Consider the following 22191-nt stretch of genomic DNA (forward strand, 5'->3'; position numbering starts at 1 on the left):
TGTGCTTTCATGAAAGTTTACACGGCAAATTGGGTTCCCATTTAACAACTTTTATACAAGTTGTTCCATGACATTGGTTACAATTTTCATAACATGTCAGCATTCTCATTATTTCCATTCTGTTTGTTTCCACTGATCTAGCTTTCCTTCCCCCCCTTGCCTTCTCATTTTGCGTTTGACTAAATTTGGTATCATACAGTTGATTGTTTAAGGGAGCACATTACTAACGGGTAATATTGTTTATTTTATAAGCCAAGCTATTATTTGGCTGAAAGGTGATCTCCAGGAGTAGCTTCAGTTTCAAGTTCAAAAAGTATCTTACGACGATAGTCTCACGGATCCCTCTAGTCTCTATTGGTCTCTATCTGGCCTTTTTTACGTATTTTAATTTTGTCCTACATTTTTCTCCCATTTTATCTGGTACCTTCTATTGTACCCCTGGTTGGAACAGCTGGTAGTGGTAGCTAGTTCTTCTGGTCTCAGGTTAGAAGAGGCTGTGGTTCGTGTGGGCTGTTAGTCTTGTGGACTAGTTTCTTCGAGTCTTTAGTTTCCTTCATTCTCTTTTGCTCCAAATGAGTAGAGACAAATGGTTGCATCTTAGATGGCTGCTCACAAGCTTTTAAGACCCCAGATGCTAGTCACCAAACTAGGATATAGAATATTATCTTTATAAACTACGTTCTGCCAATTGACTGAGTTATTCCACAAGACTCTGGTCCCAAGCCTGAGGGCAACTATTTTGGTGGACATATGCTTTGTTGGTGGTGGTGTTGTTATTGTTTCTCTTGGGTATAAAAACCATTTTTAGCTCAAGGGTTGAGCAAAATCAGTGTGAGGGCTGAATTTTGCCCACTGGCCATAGTTTGTCAACCCCTGACGTAGAGAATGTCCTTATTCTTAGGAAATACACAGAGTTATGATGTCTGCAAATAACTCTCAAATAATCCAGCAAAAATAATAGTAATGATGATATATGAGACAGAAGTAAAACACATGTGGTAAAATGTTCATAACTGGTGAATCTAAGTGAAAGGCAAATAGAGTTCACTGTACTAGGCTTACAAGTAAATCTGAATTTTTTTTCAAAATAAAAGGTTAATATTAACAAAAGGTTATATATGCCCCTAGAAGGTTTGGACCCAGAAGCCTCTGTATGCACAGACGGGGTATAGTTCAAGTAGTTTACACAGAGAATGACAACTCTCCCAAAGCAAAAGTTATCAAGGTCATCTCTATACATACCCATGTGTCCAAAGGTATCTAGATTCTCCTGTCATCACGAGCAAACTCCGACGAGGCAGCATGACTGGTACTGTGACACCATCTGAGTGCTTAAAATCCATGACAATCTTGAAGCAAAGACAAAACCATAAAGATCAATCCAAAATTTTATATACTTCGGGATAAGAATGATTAGTTGATTCCTAGACATATTTCTAGGTTAACAGAGATTAAAAAATAACCATGGTTGTAGCAGAGTGATTCTCAGATGTTAGTGTACATAACAATCAACTGAATGATTAAATACTTTGCCCACAAAGATTCTGATTCCGTAGGTCTGGGGAGAGGCTCAGGGATCTCCACTTCTAATAATCACGCCAGGGTAATGCAGATGATCTAAGGATCAAACTATGAAAAACATTAGGGTACGGGTCAAACACAGGGACTATGGAGCTGAAACACTCATATCCTGAAATGGCTCTTCTACTTACTAGCCATATGATCAATGAGAAGCCATTTAACCTTAGTTTTCTCTACCCTTACAGAGTAGTTACATAAATTAAATATATGATGGATATAAATCACAGTACCTGGCACAGAGTAAATTTTAAAAATTAGTAGCTGTTATTATTATTATTCATAGTATATTAATAATTAACAATCCAAGGAGAAATAACTATTACATGTAGATCCTCAAATAATCCATTTTGCCTTTAAAGTTAAGCAAGAGACTGGATATTAGACGCTAACTTACAAGAGATAACCAAAGAGAACAGAAATGTTTTCAGCAATTCTTCCTAAGATATGTTCAAATATTATTATAAATACCAACCTATAAAAATACAACACTCAAGAAATGTTTTGGTCCTCAGGAACCCTTCGAACATCAAAAACTGTAGTCTAAAAACAGCAATAACTGACAAATGTGAATTTAAAAGGCACGCCACAAGGCTGAAAAATATTTTTTAAGTGAACAAATCGGCCTATTTGAAAAGTAATTATGATCATCAGGTATCAGAATTTAGCATATCTTTCTACATACAAGAGCTGAAGGGAAAACTATCGCCAGGGCCATCTATCCATTAATGGTCACTCACAAAGGCTATAATAACTCCACTTTAAAGAAATTTGATCAACATAAGCCTACAGATAAATGTTTAAAAGTACATACAAATGTGCCAACAGGATTTGCCAAAATGCAATGCCAGGCACTTGGCAGGTATTCAGTAAACACTTGGTGACTGACCAATTACAACCTGCTCTAATGCTTTAAGGATAAATAAGAGAATTAGCAGCCTGATATGTGGAATTTAGACCTTAAACCAGGGACCAATAGTATTTTATGAATTTCAAGTCTAAAAAACGGAAGAAAGAAGGCAGTAAGCTATCTATGACAGTACTTCTCTGAAGACTAGAAAACAGAAAAAGGGGGAGGAAGGAGCAAGACCAAAATCAAAAGAGGGTACAAGGAAAGCCAGTGCAAGGGAGGGGGCACACATGAGCAAGCATGCAAGTGTATGCAAAGGAAGAACAGTACTCAGTTTTGGTCAGCCTCAAAGCTTCTGATCTTACCACCATATACTTAAAGTGATTTAGCATATAAGAGGATTTCTACCTACAAAGAACTCTACAAATGTGAGACCTCACTTCTGTGTAAATAGAAGAGCATCAAGATAATCACTCAGAAGACCTTATTGTAATTCCTAGTCTTGCCTCTACTCTGGATATAAGCCAAATTGGTTAACCTCTTTAGTCTAGGTTCCTAATCTGACTTTCCTAAAGTATAGCAGCAAAATTGTTGTTGTTGTTGTTAGGTGCCATCAGGTCACTTCCAACTCATAGTGACCCTACGCACAACAGAACAAAACACTGCCCAGTCCTGCATCATCCTCACAATCCTTGTTATGCTTAAGTCCAATGTTGCAGCCGCTGTGTCAATCCACCTCACTGAGAGTCTTCCTCTTTTTCGCTGACCATCTACTTTACTAAGCATGAAATCCTTCTCCAGGGTCTGATCCCTCCTGACAACATGTACAAAGTATGTGACACATAGTCTCGCCATCCTTGTTTCTAAGGAGCATTCTGGTTGTACTTCTTCCAAGACAGATTTGTTTGTTCTTTTGGCAGTCCATGGTATATCCAGTATTCTTTGCCAACACAATTCAAAGGCACCAATTCTTCTTCGATCTTTATTCATCATTCAGCTTTCACACGCATAGGAGGCCACTGAAAACGCCATGGCTTGAGTCAGGCGCACCTTAGTCTTCAAGGTGACATCTTTGCTTTTTAACACTTTAAAGGGGTCTTTTGCAGCAGACTTGCCCCATGCAATGCGTCTTTTGATTTCTTGACTGCTGCTTCCATGGCTGTTGATTGTGGATCCAAGTAAAATGAAATCCTTGACAACTTCAATCTCTTCTCCATTTATCATGATGTTGCTTATTAGTATAGCTGTGAGGATTTGTTTTCTTTATGTTGAGGCGTAATCCATTCTTAAGGCTGTGGTCTTTGATCTTCATCAGTAAGTGCTTCAAGTCCTCTTCACTTTCAGCAAACGAGGTTGTGTCATCTGCATATCTCAAGTTGTTAATCAATCTTCCTCCAATCCTGACGCCCCATTCTTCATATAGTCCAGCTTCTGTGATTATTCACTCGGCATACAGGTTAAATAGGTATGGAGAAAGGATACAACCCTGACGCATACCTTTCCTGACTTTAAAACACACAGTATTCCCTTGTTCCGTTCAAATGACTGCCTCTTGATCTATGCACAGGTTCCGCATGCACAATTAAGCGTTCTGGAATTCCCATTCTTCACAATGTTATCCATAATTTGGTATGATCCACACAGTCGAATGCCTTTGCATAGTCAATAAAACACAGGTAAACACCTTTCTGGTATTCTGTGCTTTCAACCAGGATCCATCTGACTTCAGCAGTGATATTCCTAGTTCGACGTCCTCTTCTGAATCTGGTTTGAATTTCTGGCAGTTCCATTGATATACTGCTGCAGCTGCTTTTGAATGATCTTCGGCAAAATTTTGCTTGCATGTGATATTAATGATAGTGTTTGATAATTTCCTCATTCAGTGGGATCACCTTTCTTGGGAATAGGCATAAATATAAATCTCTTCCAGTCAGTTGGCCAGATAGCTAGCTGTCTTTCAAATTTACTGGCATGGATGAGTGAGTACTTTTACTGCTGTATCTGTTTGTTGAAACATCTCAGTCGGGATTCCATCAATTCCTGAAGACTTGTTTTCTGCCAATGCCTTCAGTGCAATTTGGACCTCTTCTTTTAGTACCGCTGGTTCCTGCTCATGTGGTACCGCCTGAAATGGCTGAATGTTGACCAATTCTTTTTGGTATAGTGACTGTGCATTCCTTCCATCTTCTTTTGATGCTTCCTGAGTTGTTTAATATTTTCCCCACATAATTCTCCAATATTGCAACTCAAGGCTTGAATTTTTTCTTCAGTTCTTTCAGCTTGAGAAATGCTGAGGGTGTTCTTCCCTTTTGGTTTTCCAACTCCAGGTCTTTGCACATGTCATAATAATACTTTACTTTGTCTTCTTGAGCCGCCCTTTGAAATCTTCTGTTCAACTCTTTTACATCATCATTTCTTCCTTTCGTTTTATGTACCTGACATTCAAGAGAAAGTTTCAGAGTCTCTTTTGACAAGCATTTTGGTCTTTTCTTTCTTTCCTGGCTTTTTAATAACCTCTTGCTTTCTTCATGTATGATGTCCTTGATGTCATTCCACAACTCGTCTGGTCTTCAGTCGTTAGCGTTCAAAGCGTTGAATCTATTCTTGAGACGGCCTCTAAATCACATGGGATAAGTGTAATGATTAGGAGCACTGGATCTGGAGCCAGACAGCTTGAGTTCATACCCAAGGTTTGCCACTTCCTTGCTGTATAAGCCTAGGAAGGCAATAAATTTCTCTTGTCTCAGTTTCTTCATCTGTAAAATGTGGATAATCATAGTACCTAGCTTAGAGATAAACTCAGCACAATACCTGGCACAAAGTAATTATTCAATAACTGTTAGCTACTATTATTATCAATAACACCGGATCAAATTAGATAATATACATGAAAATCCTTTGCAAACAATAAAGAATTATATAGATCTAAACTATTTTTTGGTCAGTGGTTTGAATCCACCAGCTGCTTCACAGGAGAAAGATGTGGCAGTCTGTAGTAAAGATTTATAGCCTTGGAATCCCTATGGGGCAGTCCTACTCTGTTCTACAGTGTCGCTATGAGTCGGAATCAACTTGATAGCAATGGGTTTTTTTTTTTTTTAAAGCTTTTTTCCCTTTCTTACCTACTCTTCCAAGATAAGTATAGAAAATAAAGTAAGATGATAGAATCTACTTTTCTAGCAATTATCTGTTCCAAATACAATTCCAGAAAAAGGGATGAACTGATGAACAAATAGAGGGATAGACAGATATTTGATAAGACAAATATACACAGTGCTTTAAGGAATAACTTAATACATAAACCTATGTCAGAATTTCTACCTACTTAAAATAAGAGTTATCAGGCCAAGGGTATATGTCCACATATCAGAAAAATAATAAACATACTTTTTTTTTTTATTTATTAAGGGCAATCAATTGTTGCTTAAAAGAAATTCCAGATGAAAACTGTCATGATGGGAAAATATTCTAGGAGTATAGATTCCAATTCATTCATTAAACACAGTGTCAGGCATCAAAGGATGCAGTGGTGAATAAGAGAGACAGAGACTCCCTACCCATCTAGAATTACAGTTTCTGACCAATAGTTAACATATCATACAAATATACAATATACAATATATATATTGTACAATATATACTATACAGTATTTGCGAAATTCAAACACATTTCCTCATAGCAACAGAGATAAATGAAGTTAAAATAGGGAAATCTCAGTTTAAACAAATGATTAAAAACACAGTTGCTGTCGAGCCTATTCCGACTCACGGTGACCCCGTGTACAACAGAACAAAACACTGGCTGGTCTTGTACCATTCTCACAATCTTTGCTATGTTTGAGCCCACTGTTCCAGCCACTGTGTCGATCTATCTCATCGAAGCCCTTCCTCTTTTTCACTGACCCTCTACTTTACTAAGCATGATGTCCTTCTCCAGGGATTGGTCCCTCCAGATAACATGTGCAAAGTATGTGAGATGAAGTCTCGCCATTCTTGCTTCTAAGGAGCATTCTGGCTGCACTTCTTCCAAGACAGATTTGTTCATTCTTCTGGCAGTCTATAATACATTCGATATTCTTTACCAACACCATAATTCAAAGGCATCAATTCTTCGGTCTTCCAAATTCAGGATAATAACTTAAATTTAAAATTTACTAAGAATGGCATTAAATAGCAAATCAAAACCACCTTGACAGGCTGAGAGGGGAGCCACAGAAAGCTTCATATTTTCAAAGCTTTATATTTTAGCATCTTTAATGGTACTTTTTTCCTGATTTTTGAATAAAGAGCATCCATTTTCATTTTGCAGTGGGTCTGGAAATTTTTTAAGCCAGGCCTGGATGTTTTGCATTTTTTTTTTTTTTTTTTTATGTATTCAATCTATTGTTTTGTGAGGTTTTTTTTTTTTTTCTATAAAGATTTCTTCAATTGTTCATTCAACTGCTCTTCCCCATCCTGATCAGATAAATATCCACTCCTATTTCTTCCAGGCCTTTTTCTTATTTCATCCTTTACATTTACGTCTTCATACCTCTAAAACTTATTTTGATATACGGTGTGAGAAGTATAGTTTTCTGGAGTTGTTTTTTTTTTTTTTAAAGGAAATAATTTTTATTTATAAAATTGAATGTATAGTTTCTATAAAACTTAATTTTGTTCATGAAACATTCCATTATCAAAATAAAGTTTTATAAGTATCCTCCCATTTAAACTATATCTAAATAATGCAAACTTTAAAAGTCAAAAAGGTTTTTTGTTTTTTAATTTTTTTTTAAGGCTTTACAATCAATAATACTCCCCTCCAACTGATGAATCACTCTGCCTGTGACAACACTGCTCCACAGGAGCTTTTTCCAATTATTCTTTTTCGTTTTACCTATTTTCTTTATTTTCTGAGATGATAGAGTCAATAAAGAACAAGTTCCTAGCAAGTTCATAGGGTATTACTGAAGATACTGATTAGTTCAAAACAAACAAATATAAAACCCCCTAGACATTCTGATCTTATACAACCTTTTACACAAAATACAACAGAATGAATCCAGAAGCAGTCATCACTCTATCAACAAGTAAGATGAGATTCACAACAGAGAAGTACAGAAATGAGTAAACTTACCTCTGTTTAGACTAAACAGGAAAACGAACAATATACTGCTACTGGGAACATTTCTGAGAAGACAAAAAATTAGTTCTATCTGTAACGGCTAGAAATGGCTGAGATAGTTAACCCTTTGAGAGACACCCTGAAGAGTATCTAGACAAGAGACTATATCATGTGAAGAAGTATGATGTGTGATTCATAGAGAATGATGGAAGCTGAGAGGACAGAAGTTACTATATTTAACTGAAGAAAATATTTTCACAGCTGAGAATGTGGCAGAATAGAGAGAAATCTACCTTTCCCCTCAACTTGCCAAATACAAATCTCCTAAGAGCTCGGCTGCTAACCAAAAGGTCAGCAGTTCAAATCCACCAGGCACTCCTTGGAAACCCTACGGGGCAGCTCTACTCTGTCCTACAGGGTCACTATGAGTCAGAATCAACTCAATGGCAACAGGTTTGGTTTGGTATAGTGGCACAGTGGTCAATAGCTATGGTGAGCTACGGCTCTTAATCAAAAGGCTGGCAGCTCGAATCCACCAGGCACTCCTTGGAAACCCTATGGGGCAGCTCTACTCTGTCCTATAGGATCGCTATGAGTCGGAATCGACTCAACAGCTACGAGTTTGGTTTTCACTTGACCTAAATGGATTAAGAGTTTGCCTTTTATTTTAAATAGCAAATAAGGGATTCTGCTACCCCAACATGGGCATGTCTACCATGTCTGGGCAAGTGAGGAAGAAGAGAAGGAAAAGGAGAGACAGGCTCACCGTTGGCAAGGTTACAAGACTGAAGCTACAAACTACTTACAAGGAAATACAGCTATGCCAAAAATGTCTACTTATATACGTTCCCTGGATTTACAAATACAGGCCCCTGCCACATTGTGAGGAAATTAATCCCTAAGAGAGAGGGGAGGAACTTTGAGCATTTATAGTAAAACAAAATCATTTTCTGACTCTCCACAAAAGATGATACTCCCAAAAGTACACTTCGCAAAGCTGAAAAACAGCTGGAAAAAGAGCTCGCTGGTATGCTAATTTTTTCAGGACAAAGGAATTAACAGTAAATTTGCCTAGGACACCTTAGAGACCAATGGCTGATGCCAGCGACCTTTAGATCTCCTATTAATGATGTACAACCAGCTTAGTTTCTATCCTTTAAGACAAGTTAAAATCAAGGCCTACAACAAAACACCTTCCAAGTGGCAAGATAATGCTTTTTAAAAAGAGACAGAAGACTTGAATCCATTTGCCAAATTTCTTGAAAACTTTGAAACTTGGAATCTCAAAATTACCAAGTCTTGTGAAACCCAAAGGAAAGGAGACAATGGCAGCAACACACCTTGAAATCAACACGCAGGACCTCTCATTTTAAAACAACTAAAAGAAAACAAGCTCTGCTCCCTGGCCCTGCAGTCAAAAGCAATTTTACCAAGTACCAGCCTCCATATTCTAGTCCTCAGAGGAAAAAATCTCACATGTTAGAATATAAAGATGGGATGGAGCATGATGGCATATAAACATAAGCCCTAAAGTAGCGTAAGTAACAGCTAAATACCACTGCAGCCCAAAGGCACTTGTTTCTCGCTTTTGAGAGAAGATGTGGGAGGTAGAGAATTGCTTAATGCTTCTGGTTTCAAAACTTTCCCAGCTGATCAGGTACCATGTACACATTTACAATACACATCTCTTGTCTGCAGTGCATTTGTGAGGCAGGCAAAATTAGATCGAGAAAAAAGAAAAGTAACACAAAAATCCTGATATCGTACAAGTCAGCAAATTCCACCTTTCAAACACAGTCTGCCTTCCAAACTAGGTCTCAGCTGCTGAATTAAAAGACTCTGCCATCTCTCTTCTTCTTCACTCCCAAATGCAGATAGTTTTGAACTGTTTTGTCTGGTTAAGCTCAAGTGTAACGTAAAACCAAAAGTGAAGACATCTCTTAGTTTAATGGTCTAAACACATTACCAAATGGCAGAGAAACAACTCTGGATGAGAAAAAGACGCCAAACCAGAAACACTTTAGCCACCACTGAATACTCAGCTGCCTGAGTGACAATACGCTCGCGTACGTGTTTTACACTGAGATGGCTTGCTATCAGCTCTCATTTATGACAGTGTGACCATGTGTTTAAAGGAGCTGAGAAGTAAAATCCACCACCACCCAAAAATGGGCTCTCAAAAGGAAAGCCAGTCACAAACCACTACATATTTTATGTACATAATAAGGCTACAGAGGTAAGGAGACATTTTAGCTTAAAACATTAATTTTTTTGGATTTTCTTGTTAGATTCTGTCTTGTGCATTACACGCAAATATTTTTGAACGAAGGAATGAATAAATTCAACATAAACAATTTGAAAAAAAAAAAGGGCAGTGTATCTTATATTTTTGGACAGAAGACTTCCTAAATTCCATTTGTTTATTTTCTGACCTCTCCTCCTTAAGTCAAATACATCAAAAGGTTCATATACACAGATAACCAAACTACAACTACAGTAACAAGAACAATAATAGCTGTTATCTATTCCTGACGCACTGGATTGCTCCCCGTAAGGAAAAGGTCACTTAATAACAGCACCCACCACAATTCCTAGCATACAATTGGTGGCTGCTGGTAGTGGTGATCACGGTAGTGCCATCGTTGGTAGTGGTAGGAGTAGAAGCAACAGCAGCTGCTGTTACTATTATTAAATTCTTATCAACTCCCTATGGCAATTAAAAAATCAAGTATTAAATGCCAAATTCAGTTTACGACAGAAAGCACAGAAATGAAGTGCTTTCTCCATGGTCAGTTAAAAGCTACTGACAGAGATAATGGTGAAGGTTGCACAATACTGTGAATATAATTAATGCCACTGAGTTGTACACTTAAAAATTTGTTAAAATGGCAAATTTGATGTTATGTATATTTTACAATAATAATTGTTTTGAAGGACGTTACTGATAGGGATAAGCTAAAACCCAAATCTCCTGACTTGTCCATTGGTGAATCCGAGCCCAGATCAAATGCCTAAGGATCTGGAAACAAGACACGAATGGTTCACCTCTTCACTTTCTAGCCCTGCATTGGAATATTTGACTGAATGGTGATTAGAATCTCCACTGGGTGCCTATATTACTTCGTTTCTATTTATTCTTTGTCTGAAAGAATAAATCTGAAATTCAACTGCCTTTGAGACTGATACTGTGCAGATTTAGCCTTTCAGCATTCTCCAACTCAATGGTTCAAAATCCTAGCTGTATCTCACAATCACCTGTGAGCTTTCCGTAAATACAGAAATCAGAATAAGGCACCGTGTCTTTTCTGGAAGAAGATAATGGGTTTTGATTTGGGCAAGTAAAAATGTTTTTAATCTAAAATCTGAGGAAAAATATCAAAGCTAGAAATATTTTTGCACCCTCCACATTGCCGAGGACAATGCTGGTCACATAAGTAAAAGCTCTTTTAACAGGCCTCCATTTAATCACCCAATATTCTCCATTTCTTCTTTAAAGCGTACTTATGCCTTGAATATTGATAATAGGAAACTAACATGTTCATGTACCTCTATTATCAACTTAACAGGTCAATTGTGTATGTTTCCAAACCTCTTTGTGCCAGTTACATGTTATTTTAATTATTTAAATATTACATAAACCAATGAAAACTGAGTAAGAAAAAAGAGGTATTTTTTCTATATAAACCTAAGCTGAATGTTGCGGACTGACTCAAAAAAGTGAACAAATAAATAAATTATTGTTTTAACAGATACGCTAATTCAACAATAAAATACTGAAAATAAAAACATCAAAATATAAAAATCCACATGCAGATTGTTCTACGAGTATCTTAAAGCTTTTGCTTCACTTTAGAGAAAATTAAACTGTAAAGATAAGGCAGACTAGATGCTCACAGAAAGAAAGGCCTCGGCCCTACATCAGAATACCGGTAAGTGAATTTATATGTAGTACAAAATAAAGTGCTTGTCGTACGTATGTATCTTTTATTATTATTCCCCAATTTAAGTGGCTTTCTCAATTAACAGCTAAACAGCAGTTTCAACTACATCACTATGCAGGCTTCTACTATTGTTTCCTGGACTCCATTGATTTTCTAAATTTTATTCTAGTTCTACAATGTAGCCAGAGTGATATACTACTACTGTCTCACTACAAAGTAAACACAAACAATTCTAACTGAAAAGATAGCCGAATCAGCACTCTGAAGGCTGTTAAACTACGAATACAGCAAAATATTCCATTTTATGGTGTCACACTGTAAAACAGACTTTGTTAGCAGATTGCTGACTGAAATAAGTCTATCGCTGCCATTACCTTTATTGTAGTGGCATGAATAAAGGGGATCTTACTCCAGGTAAAGGAGAGAAGGAGTATGCTTTAAGAATGTTGGCAGTGAGTCTCATTTGTCCAATCTACACAAAAGGGAATTTTGGCTTCCGAGAGATCCTGAAAGATGAGAAAATTAGATGAAAATAGGAGAATCTTTAGAACATAATTTAGTAGGGAAAGTGATTAAAACATTTATTCCCTTCTCTCAGGCCCACACACCACCAAGTCTACTTGTCTACCTTTGTCTACCTAAGAATTTTTTAATGTTAGTGACACATTGAATAAGAAGAAAAATAAAGATTTGGTCCAATGTAATGCTGACTGTACTATGATGCAATTAAATTATCCTATGTGAGCATTTTGCTCTCTTTCCACATCTATATCAATAAACATAGTCAGCCATACAGAAGTTACCACAGCTATAGGTGCAAAGTGCATGTGTGCATGCACGTGTATATACACACGCGCACACACACACAAAGAAATACACACCCACTACGATGGTAGATCATTATCCTTTTAATGCTAAAGGCATTACTGAGATAGATGGAAAATATCACAAATAAGTTATAAAAGAATGAAAGAAGGGAGAAAGGAGCTACATAGCACAAACAATCCGTTAGACTTAACCTCCAAAAACATAAATATTCCAAGGAATCTCAGATCTGGAGTTTGGAATTAAAATAAAAATGGAGAGAAGAGATTTCTGGCTTCTGAGGCCACAAAAATTGCCTATATAATGCAAATTTTTTACCTTTTTTTTTAATTGTGGTAAAATTTATATAACCAAACATTTGCCATTTCAACAATTTTTAGGTGTACAATGCAGTGACATTAATTACTTTCACCATATATACAAATTTTAAAGGCTAAATTTGAGGTTGGAGACGAAGTTAGTATGGCTGGGGTCCAGACAGCATTTGCTATTTTAAATTCTATTTTAAAAAAAAAAAGTCTTTTTTTCCCCAGTTTGTGCTGAAGATCAGAACAGAATAAAGAATTCGTCCATTAAAACAATAAACTCGTAAAAGAGAAATGCACTGTGGAGTCGTTCCTGATAGACAGAAAAGTGATGAGAATTGCTCCAGGATCAGAACAGCTCTGGGGCAAACTACCCAGAGGCCAGGCTGAAAAAACCTAGGGAAGCCACAATGCCATTCAGTTGACAGTAGAGAAATTGGGTATCTCAAGACATTTCACAAGAAATTTTTATTCTTTCCTACTACTACGAGAGATCAAGTTGGACTCAATACCTTTTTACTGAAAGCATAAACCTGGAGAAAGAGAAAGAAATGTAACAAGACATGTAGGGAGTCCCTGGGTGGCACAACATGTGAAACACTTGACGACCAGCTGAAAGGTTGGCAGTTCAAACCCACCCACAGACACTTTGGAAGACAGGCCTGATAATCTGTTTCCAACAGGTCACAGCTTTGAAAACCCTATGCAGCAGTTCTCCTCTGTACACACAGGGTTGCCATGAGTCGGAACTGACTTGAAGGCAACAAACAACAACAAGCCCCCTAGTAAGCATTCAGTAGATGGGATCTTCACACCCAAGTGTTCAATTATCCCTGCCCATTCAGTTTAAAAGTCATCTCATAATAAAAAATATTTCTGATGAACTGACTTCTAAAATTAGCAGTCAACCAAATATTTCTCTGTTTAATACCAGCAATTATCTCTGCTCACTGTGATAACCTCTTTGGTCAGTCTTTCTGTGACTGCTGGATGTGATAAAAACTTTAGCCAATACAGTGCAAATATGAACAAACTGAAATTATAAATCTTACAAAAGGCAGAAGACTTCATAAAGTTGATGCAAGGCATTCCAGAGAGTCCTTAATTTACAGGCAAAGCCATTTAGCACTTGAGTCAGGACTTTTACAACTGAAGAAAAAAAATATGCACAATAGGTGCTTTAAAATGAAATAATCTGAATCAGAGGATTAGGATAGACTCTTAGAAAAACAGATAATAGTTTCAATAATTTTTTAGAAAAAAACATTCTCTTTATAATCAAGCTATGAAGGTCAAATGTTAAAGAAATTTTTATCATGTTATATTGTTTTCAGAAAAAAAAATGACAAATGTGACTCATTATTTTAAAAATTATTGCATAGCTCTAATATAATCTAAATGTTGTTAAATAAAAAACTGTTTTTACAACTATTTTCATAATTGTTAGTTTCATTTTTCCGGATAAGTTCTAATCAAAAGTACTTTTTCTTATTTACAAAAAATTTGGTTCTGGTTTTAAGTAGATGGATGTTAAGTCGTCATTTTTATTCTCATCTGACAAAATCCTATGGTATTTGCTGAACTGATAACGTGTCCAGCAATATTATTAGTTCATTATGACAAGAAGGTTTATGTCAAGGGCATCTCCCAAAGCATGTCTAGCCAGCAAAGGTAGGCTGCGATTTACAGCAGGACAAGCCTGTCATTGAGAGAGTAAATAAGAGCAAAAGCCTGACTGACCTTACAGGGTGTGTATTATTCTTATATGTCCTGATGCATCCTACCTGGAATGGATTGAATAGTGTCCCCCAAAAATATGTGTCAACTTGGTTAGGCCATGTGTGGTTGTCCTGCATTTTGTGATTTTCCTATATATTATAAATCATAATCTCTGCCTGTGGTTAAAGAGGATTAGGGTGGGATGTAACACCCTTGCTCAGGCCACATCCCCGGTCCAATGTAAAGGGATTTTCCCTGGGGTGTGGCCTGCACCACCTTTTATTTCTCAAGAGATAAAAGGAAAGGGAAGCAAACAGAGAGTTGGGGACCTCAGACCACCAAAGAGAAGCAGCAGGAGCAGAGCTCATCCTTTATACCCAGGGTTCCTGTGCAGACAAGCTCCTAGTCCAGGAGAAGACTGACAAGAAAGAACTTCCTCCAGAGCCGACAGAGAGAGAAAGCCTTCCCTGGAACTGACGCCCTGAGTTTGGACTTGTAGCCCACTAGACTGTGAGAAAATACATTTCTCTTTGTTAAAGCCATCCATTTGTGGTTTTTCTGTTCTAGCAGCACTAGACGACTAAGACGCCACCCTTGGTAGAATATTTCCCTGAACTAGTCCTTAGGTAGGGAAGCAGTTGAACAGCCACAGATGTGACAAGAAAAAACTAACAACCCCTTATCAACCTAGTGCACTCGATGCCAAGACAATGCTTTCACCTTTTTTTCTGCTCACTTAAGCCTCACAAATAATCATTTGCAGGAGAAATTATCATCCTGAATTACATGTGATGAAGCTAGAGTTGAGAGAGCTTCAATGATTTGCCCAAAATTTCGATAATACGTAGTGACAGAACAGTAACCAGAGCCCAGATGCTCTGAACTAGTATGCTTTCATTGCCTCATACATTTGCAACCATCAGACCTACAGGGACGTAAGGAAAAACAAACTATCACCCAATGTTACTTACCCAGCATAACTCAGTTGCTAACCTCTTCCTCCTCTTTACTGTTAAAAGCCTATTCAACTGTGTTTCCTCCTTTCTTATTTGCTGGCAGAGCCATCATTTTGTTCAAGTGTCAACTCCATGTTCATGTAACTCAGGGGTAAATGCCGATTAGTGTATACGTCAGGTGTCAACAATCTTTCTGTCAAGGGCTAGATAATAAATATTTTAGGCTTTGCTGGCAGTATGGTATCTATTGCAACTACTCAACTCTGCTGTTGCAATATAAAAGCAGCCATAGGCAATTCACAAACAAAAATGTGTGGCTATGTTCCAATAAAACTTTATATAAAAAAAACAGGTGAAGGGCTGGACTTGGCCCATAGGGCATAGTTTGCTCACCCAGTGATTGATTTAGGAGTGAGTAAGAGATTGCATTCTGGCCAAGAAAAAGTTAAGGAAGGTCATCAGGGACTCTGGCAAAGTTGCCCTTTAAAAGAAAACTAATGAACATTGTCACATGAACAATAAACTGAAATACCTGTCTTATTATCATGAAGGGAGCTAGGCTGGGAACTGAGGAAAACTAGGGTTGCGGGTGAGAGTATGGAAAGAACATGGTTCCTTAATGAAATCATTGAACTGAGTCAACAAATTAAAACTCTCAGGACTGGCCTTCTTTGAAACTATAAGACATTAACTTGTTTTTGTTATGTAATCACATTAAATTGGGTTTTCTGACATTATTTGTGGCTACAAGTCCCCTAATATATACATATCATATAACACATGTATGTACCACATTTTTGGAGGTATGAAAGCATTATAGAAGATCACAATCTAGTTATAGAGGTAAAACTAACATACTTGAAAAAAATAAATGCATACTTGTGTAAAAGTACACTAAGAGTCTTAACAAAAATATGCTCAGGTAATCAAAAAGATAAGGTATTCAAGTAAGATTTATATAAAAGTTAAGATGATCTTACAGGAACACCTTCAGTTGGAGCATTTAAGAGTTAGGAAAGATCTTAGAAATTCCCTGGGAAAGGGAAGAAAGTAAAGAGTCAAATGTAACTTCAGGATTTTAGTCCAAGAGGAGCAAACAAAACAATCACTACAAAAAATAATAAAATAGAATAAAAAAGAAACAATGATGCCACTGACAAATTATTACAATGAAATAGAACCTAGTGTAGACACTAAATTTTTTTAAACAGTTGACAATGTCAAGATGATAAAATAAAGAAAAAGGGACAAAAATATGGTGCAAAGATTCTAGGTCTAGGGAAAAAAAGTAGGAGAGAATTCAATAATTACACAGCACCAAAAACTAACAACACAGGGTACAACGCTGGGTAAATGAAAGAAGAAAAGATGACTGTCATCCTTCTGGTGACCACTGGAAATCTTACTGTAGGCCACGGGATTGTGAGCCTCCCGTTGTTACAGAAATAACAGCTTCACGTAAGACGTACAAGAAGCATACCTTCTTAAACCTTTATACGCATGGATTGCTCTGAGTTTGAAAAACATTTTCATATCCATAGCAGATTTTATTTCCATGACAATTCTTTGGCCAGGCAAGAGATATTATTAACCCCATTTTATAGATGAAACAAACACCCCAAATATAGCACCTGTTTTAAACTGAATAATAAACTGCTCGATAAACTGAAATCTTTAGTAAGCTAAATATTTTTTCAAAATTACAAAGATTCACTTACCCTCAAAGTCTAGAAAATCTAATGTCCTTTTCATAATTTATAACACGCATGTTTTCCAATTATTATAAAGAGGGATCTTAACAAATTATGGGTAACATTGCGAAGAATGGGAATTCCAGAACATTTAATTCTGCTCATGAGGAACCTGTACTTAGACCAAGAAGCAGTTGTTCAAACAGAACGAGGGGACAGTACATAGTTTAAAGTCATGTAAGGTGTGTGTTAGGGTTGTATCCTTTCACTATACTTATTCAATTTGTATGCTGAGTAAATAATCCGAGAAGCTAGACTGTATGAAGAAGAACGGGGCATCAGGATTGGAGGAAGACTCATTAACAACTTGCGATATGCAGATGACACAACCTTGCTTGCTGAAAGTGAAGAGGACTTGAAGCACTTACTGATGAAGATCAAAGACCACAGCCTTAAGAATGGATTACACCTCAACATAAAGAAAACAAAAATCCTCACAACTGGACCAATTAGCAACATTATGATAAATGGAGAAAAGCCTGAAGTTGTAGAGGATTTCATTTTTCTCAGATTCACAATCAACACCCATGGAAGCAGCAGTCAAGAAATCAAAATCTGCTGCAAAGGACCTCTTTAGAGTGTTAAAAAGCAAAGATGTCGCTTTAAGGACTAAGGTGTGCCTGACACAGGCCAAGGTGTTATCAATTGTCTCACATGCATGTGAAAGCTGGACAACGAATAGGGAAGACCAAAGAAGAACTGATGCCTCTGAATTATGATGTTGGCGAAGAATATTGAATATACCATGGACTGCCAGAAGAACTAACAAGTCTGTTCATTGGAAGATATTCAGCCAGAATGCTCCCTAGAAGTGAGGATGGCAAGACTTCGCCTCACATACTTTGGACATGTTATCAGGAGGGACCCGTCCCTGGAGAAGGACATCACGGTTGGTAGAGGAGAGGGTCTGTGAAAAAGAGGAAGACCATCAATGAGATGGATTGACAAAGTGGCAGCAACAATGGGCTCAAGCATAACAATGATTGTGAGGATGGTGCAGGAATGGGCAGTGTTATACTCTGCTGTACATAGGGTTGCTATGAATTGGAACTGACTTGACGGCACCTAACAACAACATAAACAGTGTTTTAACCAACAAATCCATCATTCAAACGGGCAGCTGAGAAATTATATGCCTCCAGAGACACCAAATGGAAATAACAATTTTAACAAATTTTCAGTTCAACTAAAGGGCAAGTTTTCCCTTCTTTACAACTTTTGATTAAAAACTGCATAATAATCTTGTTAAGGTGTTGGGGGAACACTTAGTCCCCATTCCTCTTATTTCCATAGAGGGGAAGGAATTTCCCTAGCCATGAAAAGTATAGGAAGAACACTACTAGCTTTTCTCCACCCTTTCATTTACAACTTTCCAGGAGTGAAGAAATGCTTTATCTGATTGGTCAGTCTGGACCCAAGCTTGTATGGCTCAGCCCTTTCTTCTTTTTCATAACCAGTTGGTTTATAGGCTCTAACACATGCTCCTTAATGTCCTAATGTTACATGGGCAGGCTCTGCCTCTCTAGAGCAGGTCTCCAGTTGTCCAGCTGTGCCTATGATAAGGTCGGTTATGTCTCTCTAATTCAGAAGTCAAGTATTAACAAGTCCACTTGGCTACAGATCTAAAGCCATATTCTTCTTTCAGTTTTATCCGTAGTAAAAGTGATATTCTAATCTCTATCTTTTGTCTCATTTCTCAACTGACTACAAATTTGGGAGGAAAAGACGAGGATGTTCTTTATTGGTTCTCTGAAGTTCCAAACCAATGCAGACATAAATCAGACAGAGAATTTTCTTTTCCCTCTCCCTTTACCAACATAGCTGAAAGCACCTATTAAGAACCCAAAAGTGAAGCTCACAAGGTTGGTTCTGCTCTATCAAAGGCACCTCTGTATCGACATGATCCCAGGGGCCAGCAAAGCTCTGAGAAGCCAAAGTGCTGAAGATCTAATAATGAGAACTATACAAACACTGGGAAAAAAACTAGTTAATAGTATTTACCTCCAGGAACAAGATTAGACTTCAAAGCAAACTCTAGTTAGATTAGATGACCTCATATTTTAAGGATTTTTTTTAGGCTTAAAATTGATTTTCGTCTAAAATTCTGTCTGCAGTTTGCATGGATCACCTGAAATCATACTTTTTATATCATCTTTAGCAGCTCAAGCATAGTTCAGCTACAAAAACAAACCCATCAATAAGCCTGAGCCTCTTATTCATCAACTGTAAAAATGAGGATGTTACTTTCTACTACACAGAGTTTCTGAAGGAACTGAATCAGGTAATATATGCAAAAAAGTTTACCAAAATTCCTGACATATTTTAGTTTTCTTACCCTTTTTGGGAAACCCTGGTGGCGTAGTGGTTGAGTTCTATGGATGCTAACCAAAGGGTCGGAGGTTCAAATCCACCAGGCGCTCCTTGGAAACTCTATGGAGCAGTTTTGCTCTGTCCTATAGGGTCGCTATGAGTCGGAATCAACTCCAAGTCACTGGGTTTGGTTTTTTTTTTTTTTTTGGTACCCTTTTCTATGGCCGGCAGCTACTACCTTTTGCCACTAGATGGCAATGCTGCATCAATAAGGTCAAAGTTGACAAGTTGCACCAAGGGAAGTCTGGATTTTATTTAACTGCTAAAAGTAAAATGTGTAAAAAATTACAAGTGTTTCACATTCTGGGAAAAATAAAAGTGATGATGGTGCCCTTATTTTTCATTCTAAATCACAATTCATTTTAATTAGAGACGTGAAATCTTATGAAAAAGACTTTTAACAGGGTATAAGACATGCAGACATGTTGATAGTGAATAAAAATGTTTCAAGGTTTACCTCTGCCCCCAAACTGAGAGAAATGATCTCATCCTCAAAAGCAGAATGTGTGTCAATATGAGCAGGAATTCCTGAAACGGAAAACAGGATGCCCGGTCACTTCATTTTTCCTTTTGGTAGATTTAAGATGATTCTAAATAGAGCTTTACACTATTGTGGTGAAAATACTACTTGGCAATAAGGAAGGCACCATAATTTTAGTTAAAAGAAAACATTTATAGGGAGGACGTGACTAAAATGAACCTAAATACAAAAATAACTTCAAGTTAAAAGTGCCATTGGGACGTGATTTTAAAATCAAGTCTTGAGTCACTGCTTAATTAGGACACTTATCCAATCCCAGCCCAAGAGGAAGATGTGGAAGATAAATATAAAGGGAATTGTTTCCGCTTGAGCACTGGGTTTTCTCAAGTACTTGCAGAACCTAAGCAATAGCCAGGTATAAAGACTATGCAGGTCAGCAATTAAGATATGGCTTCCTCTGGTAATCTATCAACCTATATTAATATACACCTCTTAATCAAGAAAAAGGAATTTTGTTACAAGGTAATGGTACAAAGCAAGACACAGTCCTTCTCTTTGGAGAGCTTACAGACCTACAGAGAGACAGATGAGTAAATAAGCAATTACAATATGCTGTGATAAATTCATACACAAAAAAATACTCCACAACTCCTGACATTAATAAAACCCTTAAAATCACTTGATTCCTGTAAGTATCAGATGAAGATGCTGATAACAAGTATATGGTATCAATAAACCTAAAGATTTTCATGAATATATCATCCTAGAGTTGTCTTCCACTTTCTCGAATGCAGGAGAAAAAAGAGCAAGATCAACAAATTAGTCTCCTTCGTTATATCTGTAAATTCTTTTATTTCTTCCATCATGCATGTCTCCTATGTGTTTCAAACAACCATCTCCCTCCCTTTAAATAAAGCATTGAGAGAGGAACAAAAACAAAAAAAATCATAGTTATTTGTGTTACTCTGAGATGCAAATTCCTCCTCAAGGCTTTGAAGCGTTGATTTGCAGCGATTAAAGTTAACAGAGGTAACAAACACAAGCAAATTAATCTAAGAAGTTAGTTTGAGCTAAAAAACATCTTTGATCGTACAGTTACATCATCTACTTAATTATGAAATATGTGACTGGAATTTTAAAACAGGAAATACTCACCATGACCAGGTTCATACTGGTTTATGGTCAACTGATCAGGTTTATGTTTAATGTAACCTTCCTTCAACCATTTCTCCAAAATGCTATCACAAATCTCAGGAAGACCTGAAGTCAGTAATCATAAAGGTGAAAAATTACAATATTTACTTTGCATGTTTTACCCAAGAATAAAAAATAATCATTGTGAAGTAGTCAGATCCATTGATATACCAACAAACTCACAAGCAAAACAAAGTCTTAAGAACCTTTTAAAGTTATTTCACTGATTTTAACAATAAAAATTCAAAAGAACTATCTAACCGACAACTTTGGTATTTTGTAGAATGGCAATAAAATTTATTATATACTAGAAATTAGCCTGACCATTTTCTTTTTTGTTATTTTACATGATCCCATTTATTAACAATTTAATTACTGTAAATTATTTTCCAAAAAAAAAAAAACCTTTCAGAGTGGAGCTTACTTTTATTGGAGTCATAAATGCTATTTCACAAGGAAAGGAAAGCGTTAAGACCAAACAAAGGCATAAAAAATAAATATAACTCCAACAAAAAATTATACCAAAGGACTAATACTCAGAATACATACCTCTAATAAATCAATTAGACAATCCATTAGAAAAAACACTGCCAAAGGATACGAAAATGAATTCACAACAAAGGAAATGCAAATAATAAGGACACTACAAATTAAAAGTAAAATATCACATGTTGGTAGGAATGGAGCAGAGTGGGTACATACTTGGTTAGAACATGCTGGTATAGCTGTTTTAGGGGCAATTTGTCAGGATCTGTTAAAATTTTTAACTGAACATAACCTTTGACAAACAATTCAACTTCTTAGTAGATCCCCTTGAGAAACTCTTGCATAGTGCGGAAGGAGGTACGTACAGAGCTATTCCCTGCAATAAGACTTGTAAAGGCTAAAAACTAGAAATTACCTAAATGTCTATCAATAGGCAATTAACTGAATAAGCTACGATGGGACATTCAATATAATGAAAAAGTATATAAAGATCTCTACACCATGGAGGAAAAAGGGCAAGTTGTTGTGCTAAACATAATATATGAATATAAAACACACACCATACAATATAATAACTACACATGCTAACAGCTATGTACTGTTATAGGTATATGTGTTTTAATATAAACTC

General features: G+C 36.8%; 1 protein-coding gene across 4 annotated transcripts in view; it reads right to left on the reverse strand.

The window, feature by feature from the left end:
• Positions 1 to 22191, reverse strand: part of ALKBH8 (alkB homolog 8, tRNA methyltransferase) — a 56681-nt gene that overhangs the window by 22075 nt on the left and 12415 nt on the right. For all 4 annotated transcript variants that reach the window (XM_064288872.1, XM_023554750.2, XM_064288870.1 and 1 more), the window contains exons 6-8: positions 21036 to 21140; positions 19857 to 19927; positions 1243 to 1349 (exon numbers count right to left, since the gene is read on the reverse strand). In XM_064288872.1, the coding sequence (XP_064144942.1) occupies positions 1243 to 1349; positions 19857 to 19927; positions 21036 to 21140 (283 nt within the window). The remainder of the gene's footprint in view (positions 1 to 1242; positions 1350 to 19856; positions 19928 to 21035; positions 21141 to 22191) is intronic.

This window comes from Loxodonta africana, chromosome 7, assembly GCF_030014295.1.
Source record: "Loxodonta africana isolate mLoxAfr1 chromosome 7, mLoxAfr1.hap2, whole genome shotgun sequence".
Lineage (NCBI taxonomy): Eukaryota > Metazoa > Chordata > Mammalia > Proboscidea > Elephantidae > Loxodonta > Loxodonta africana.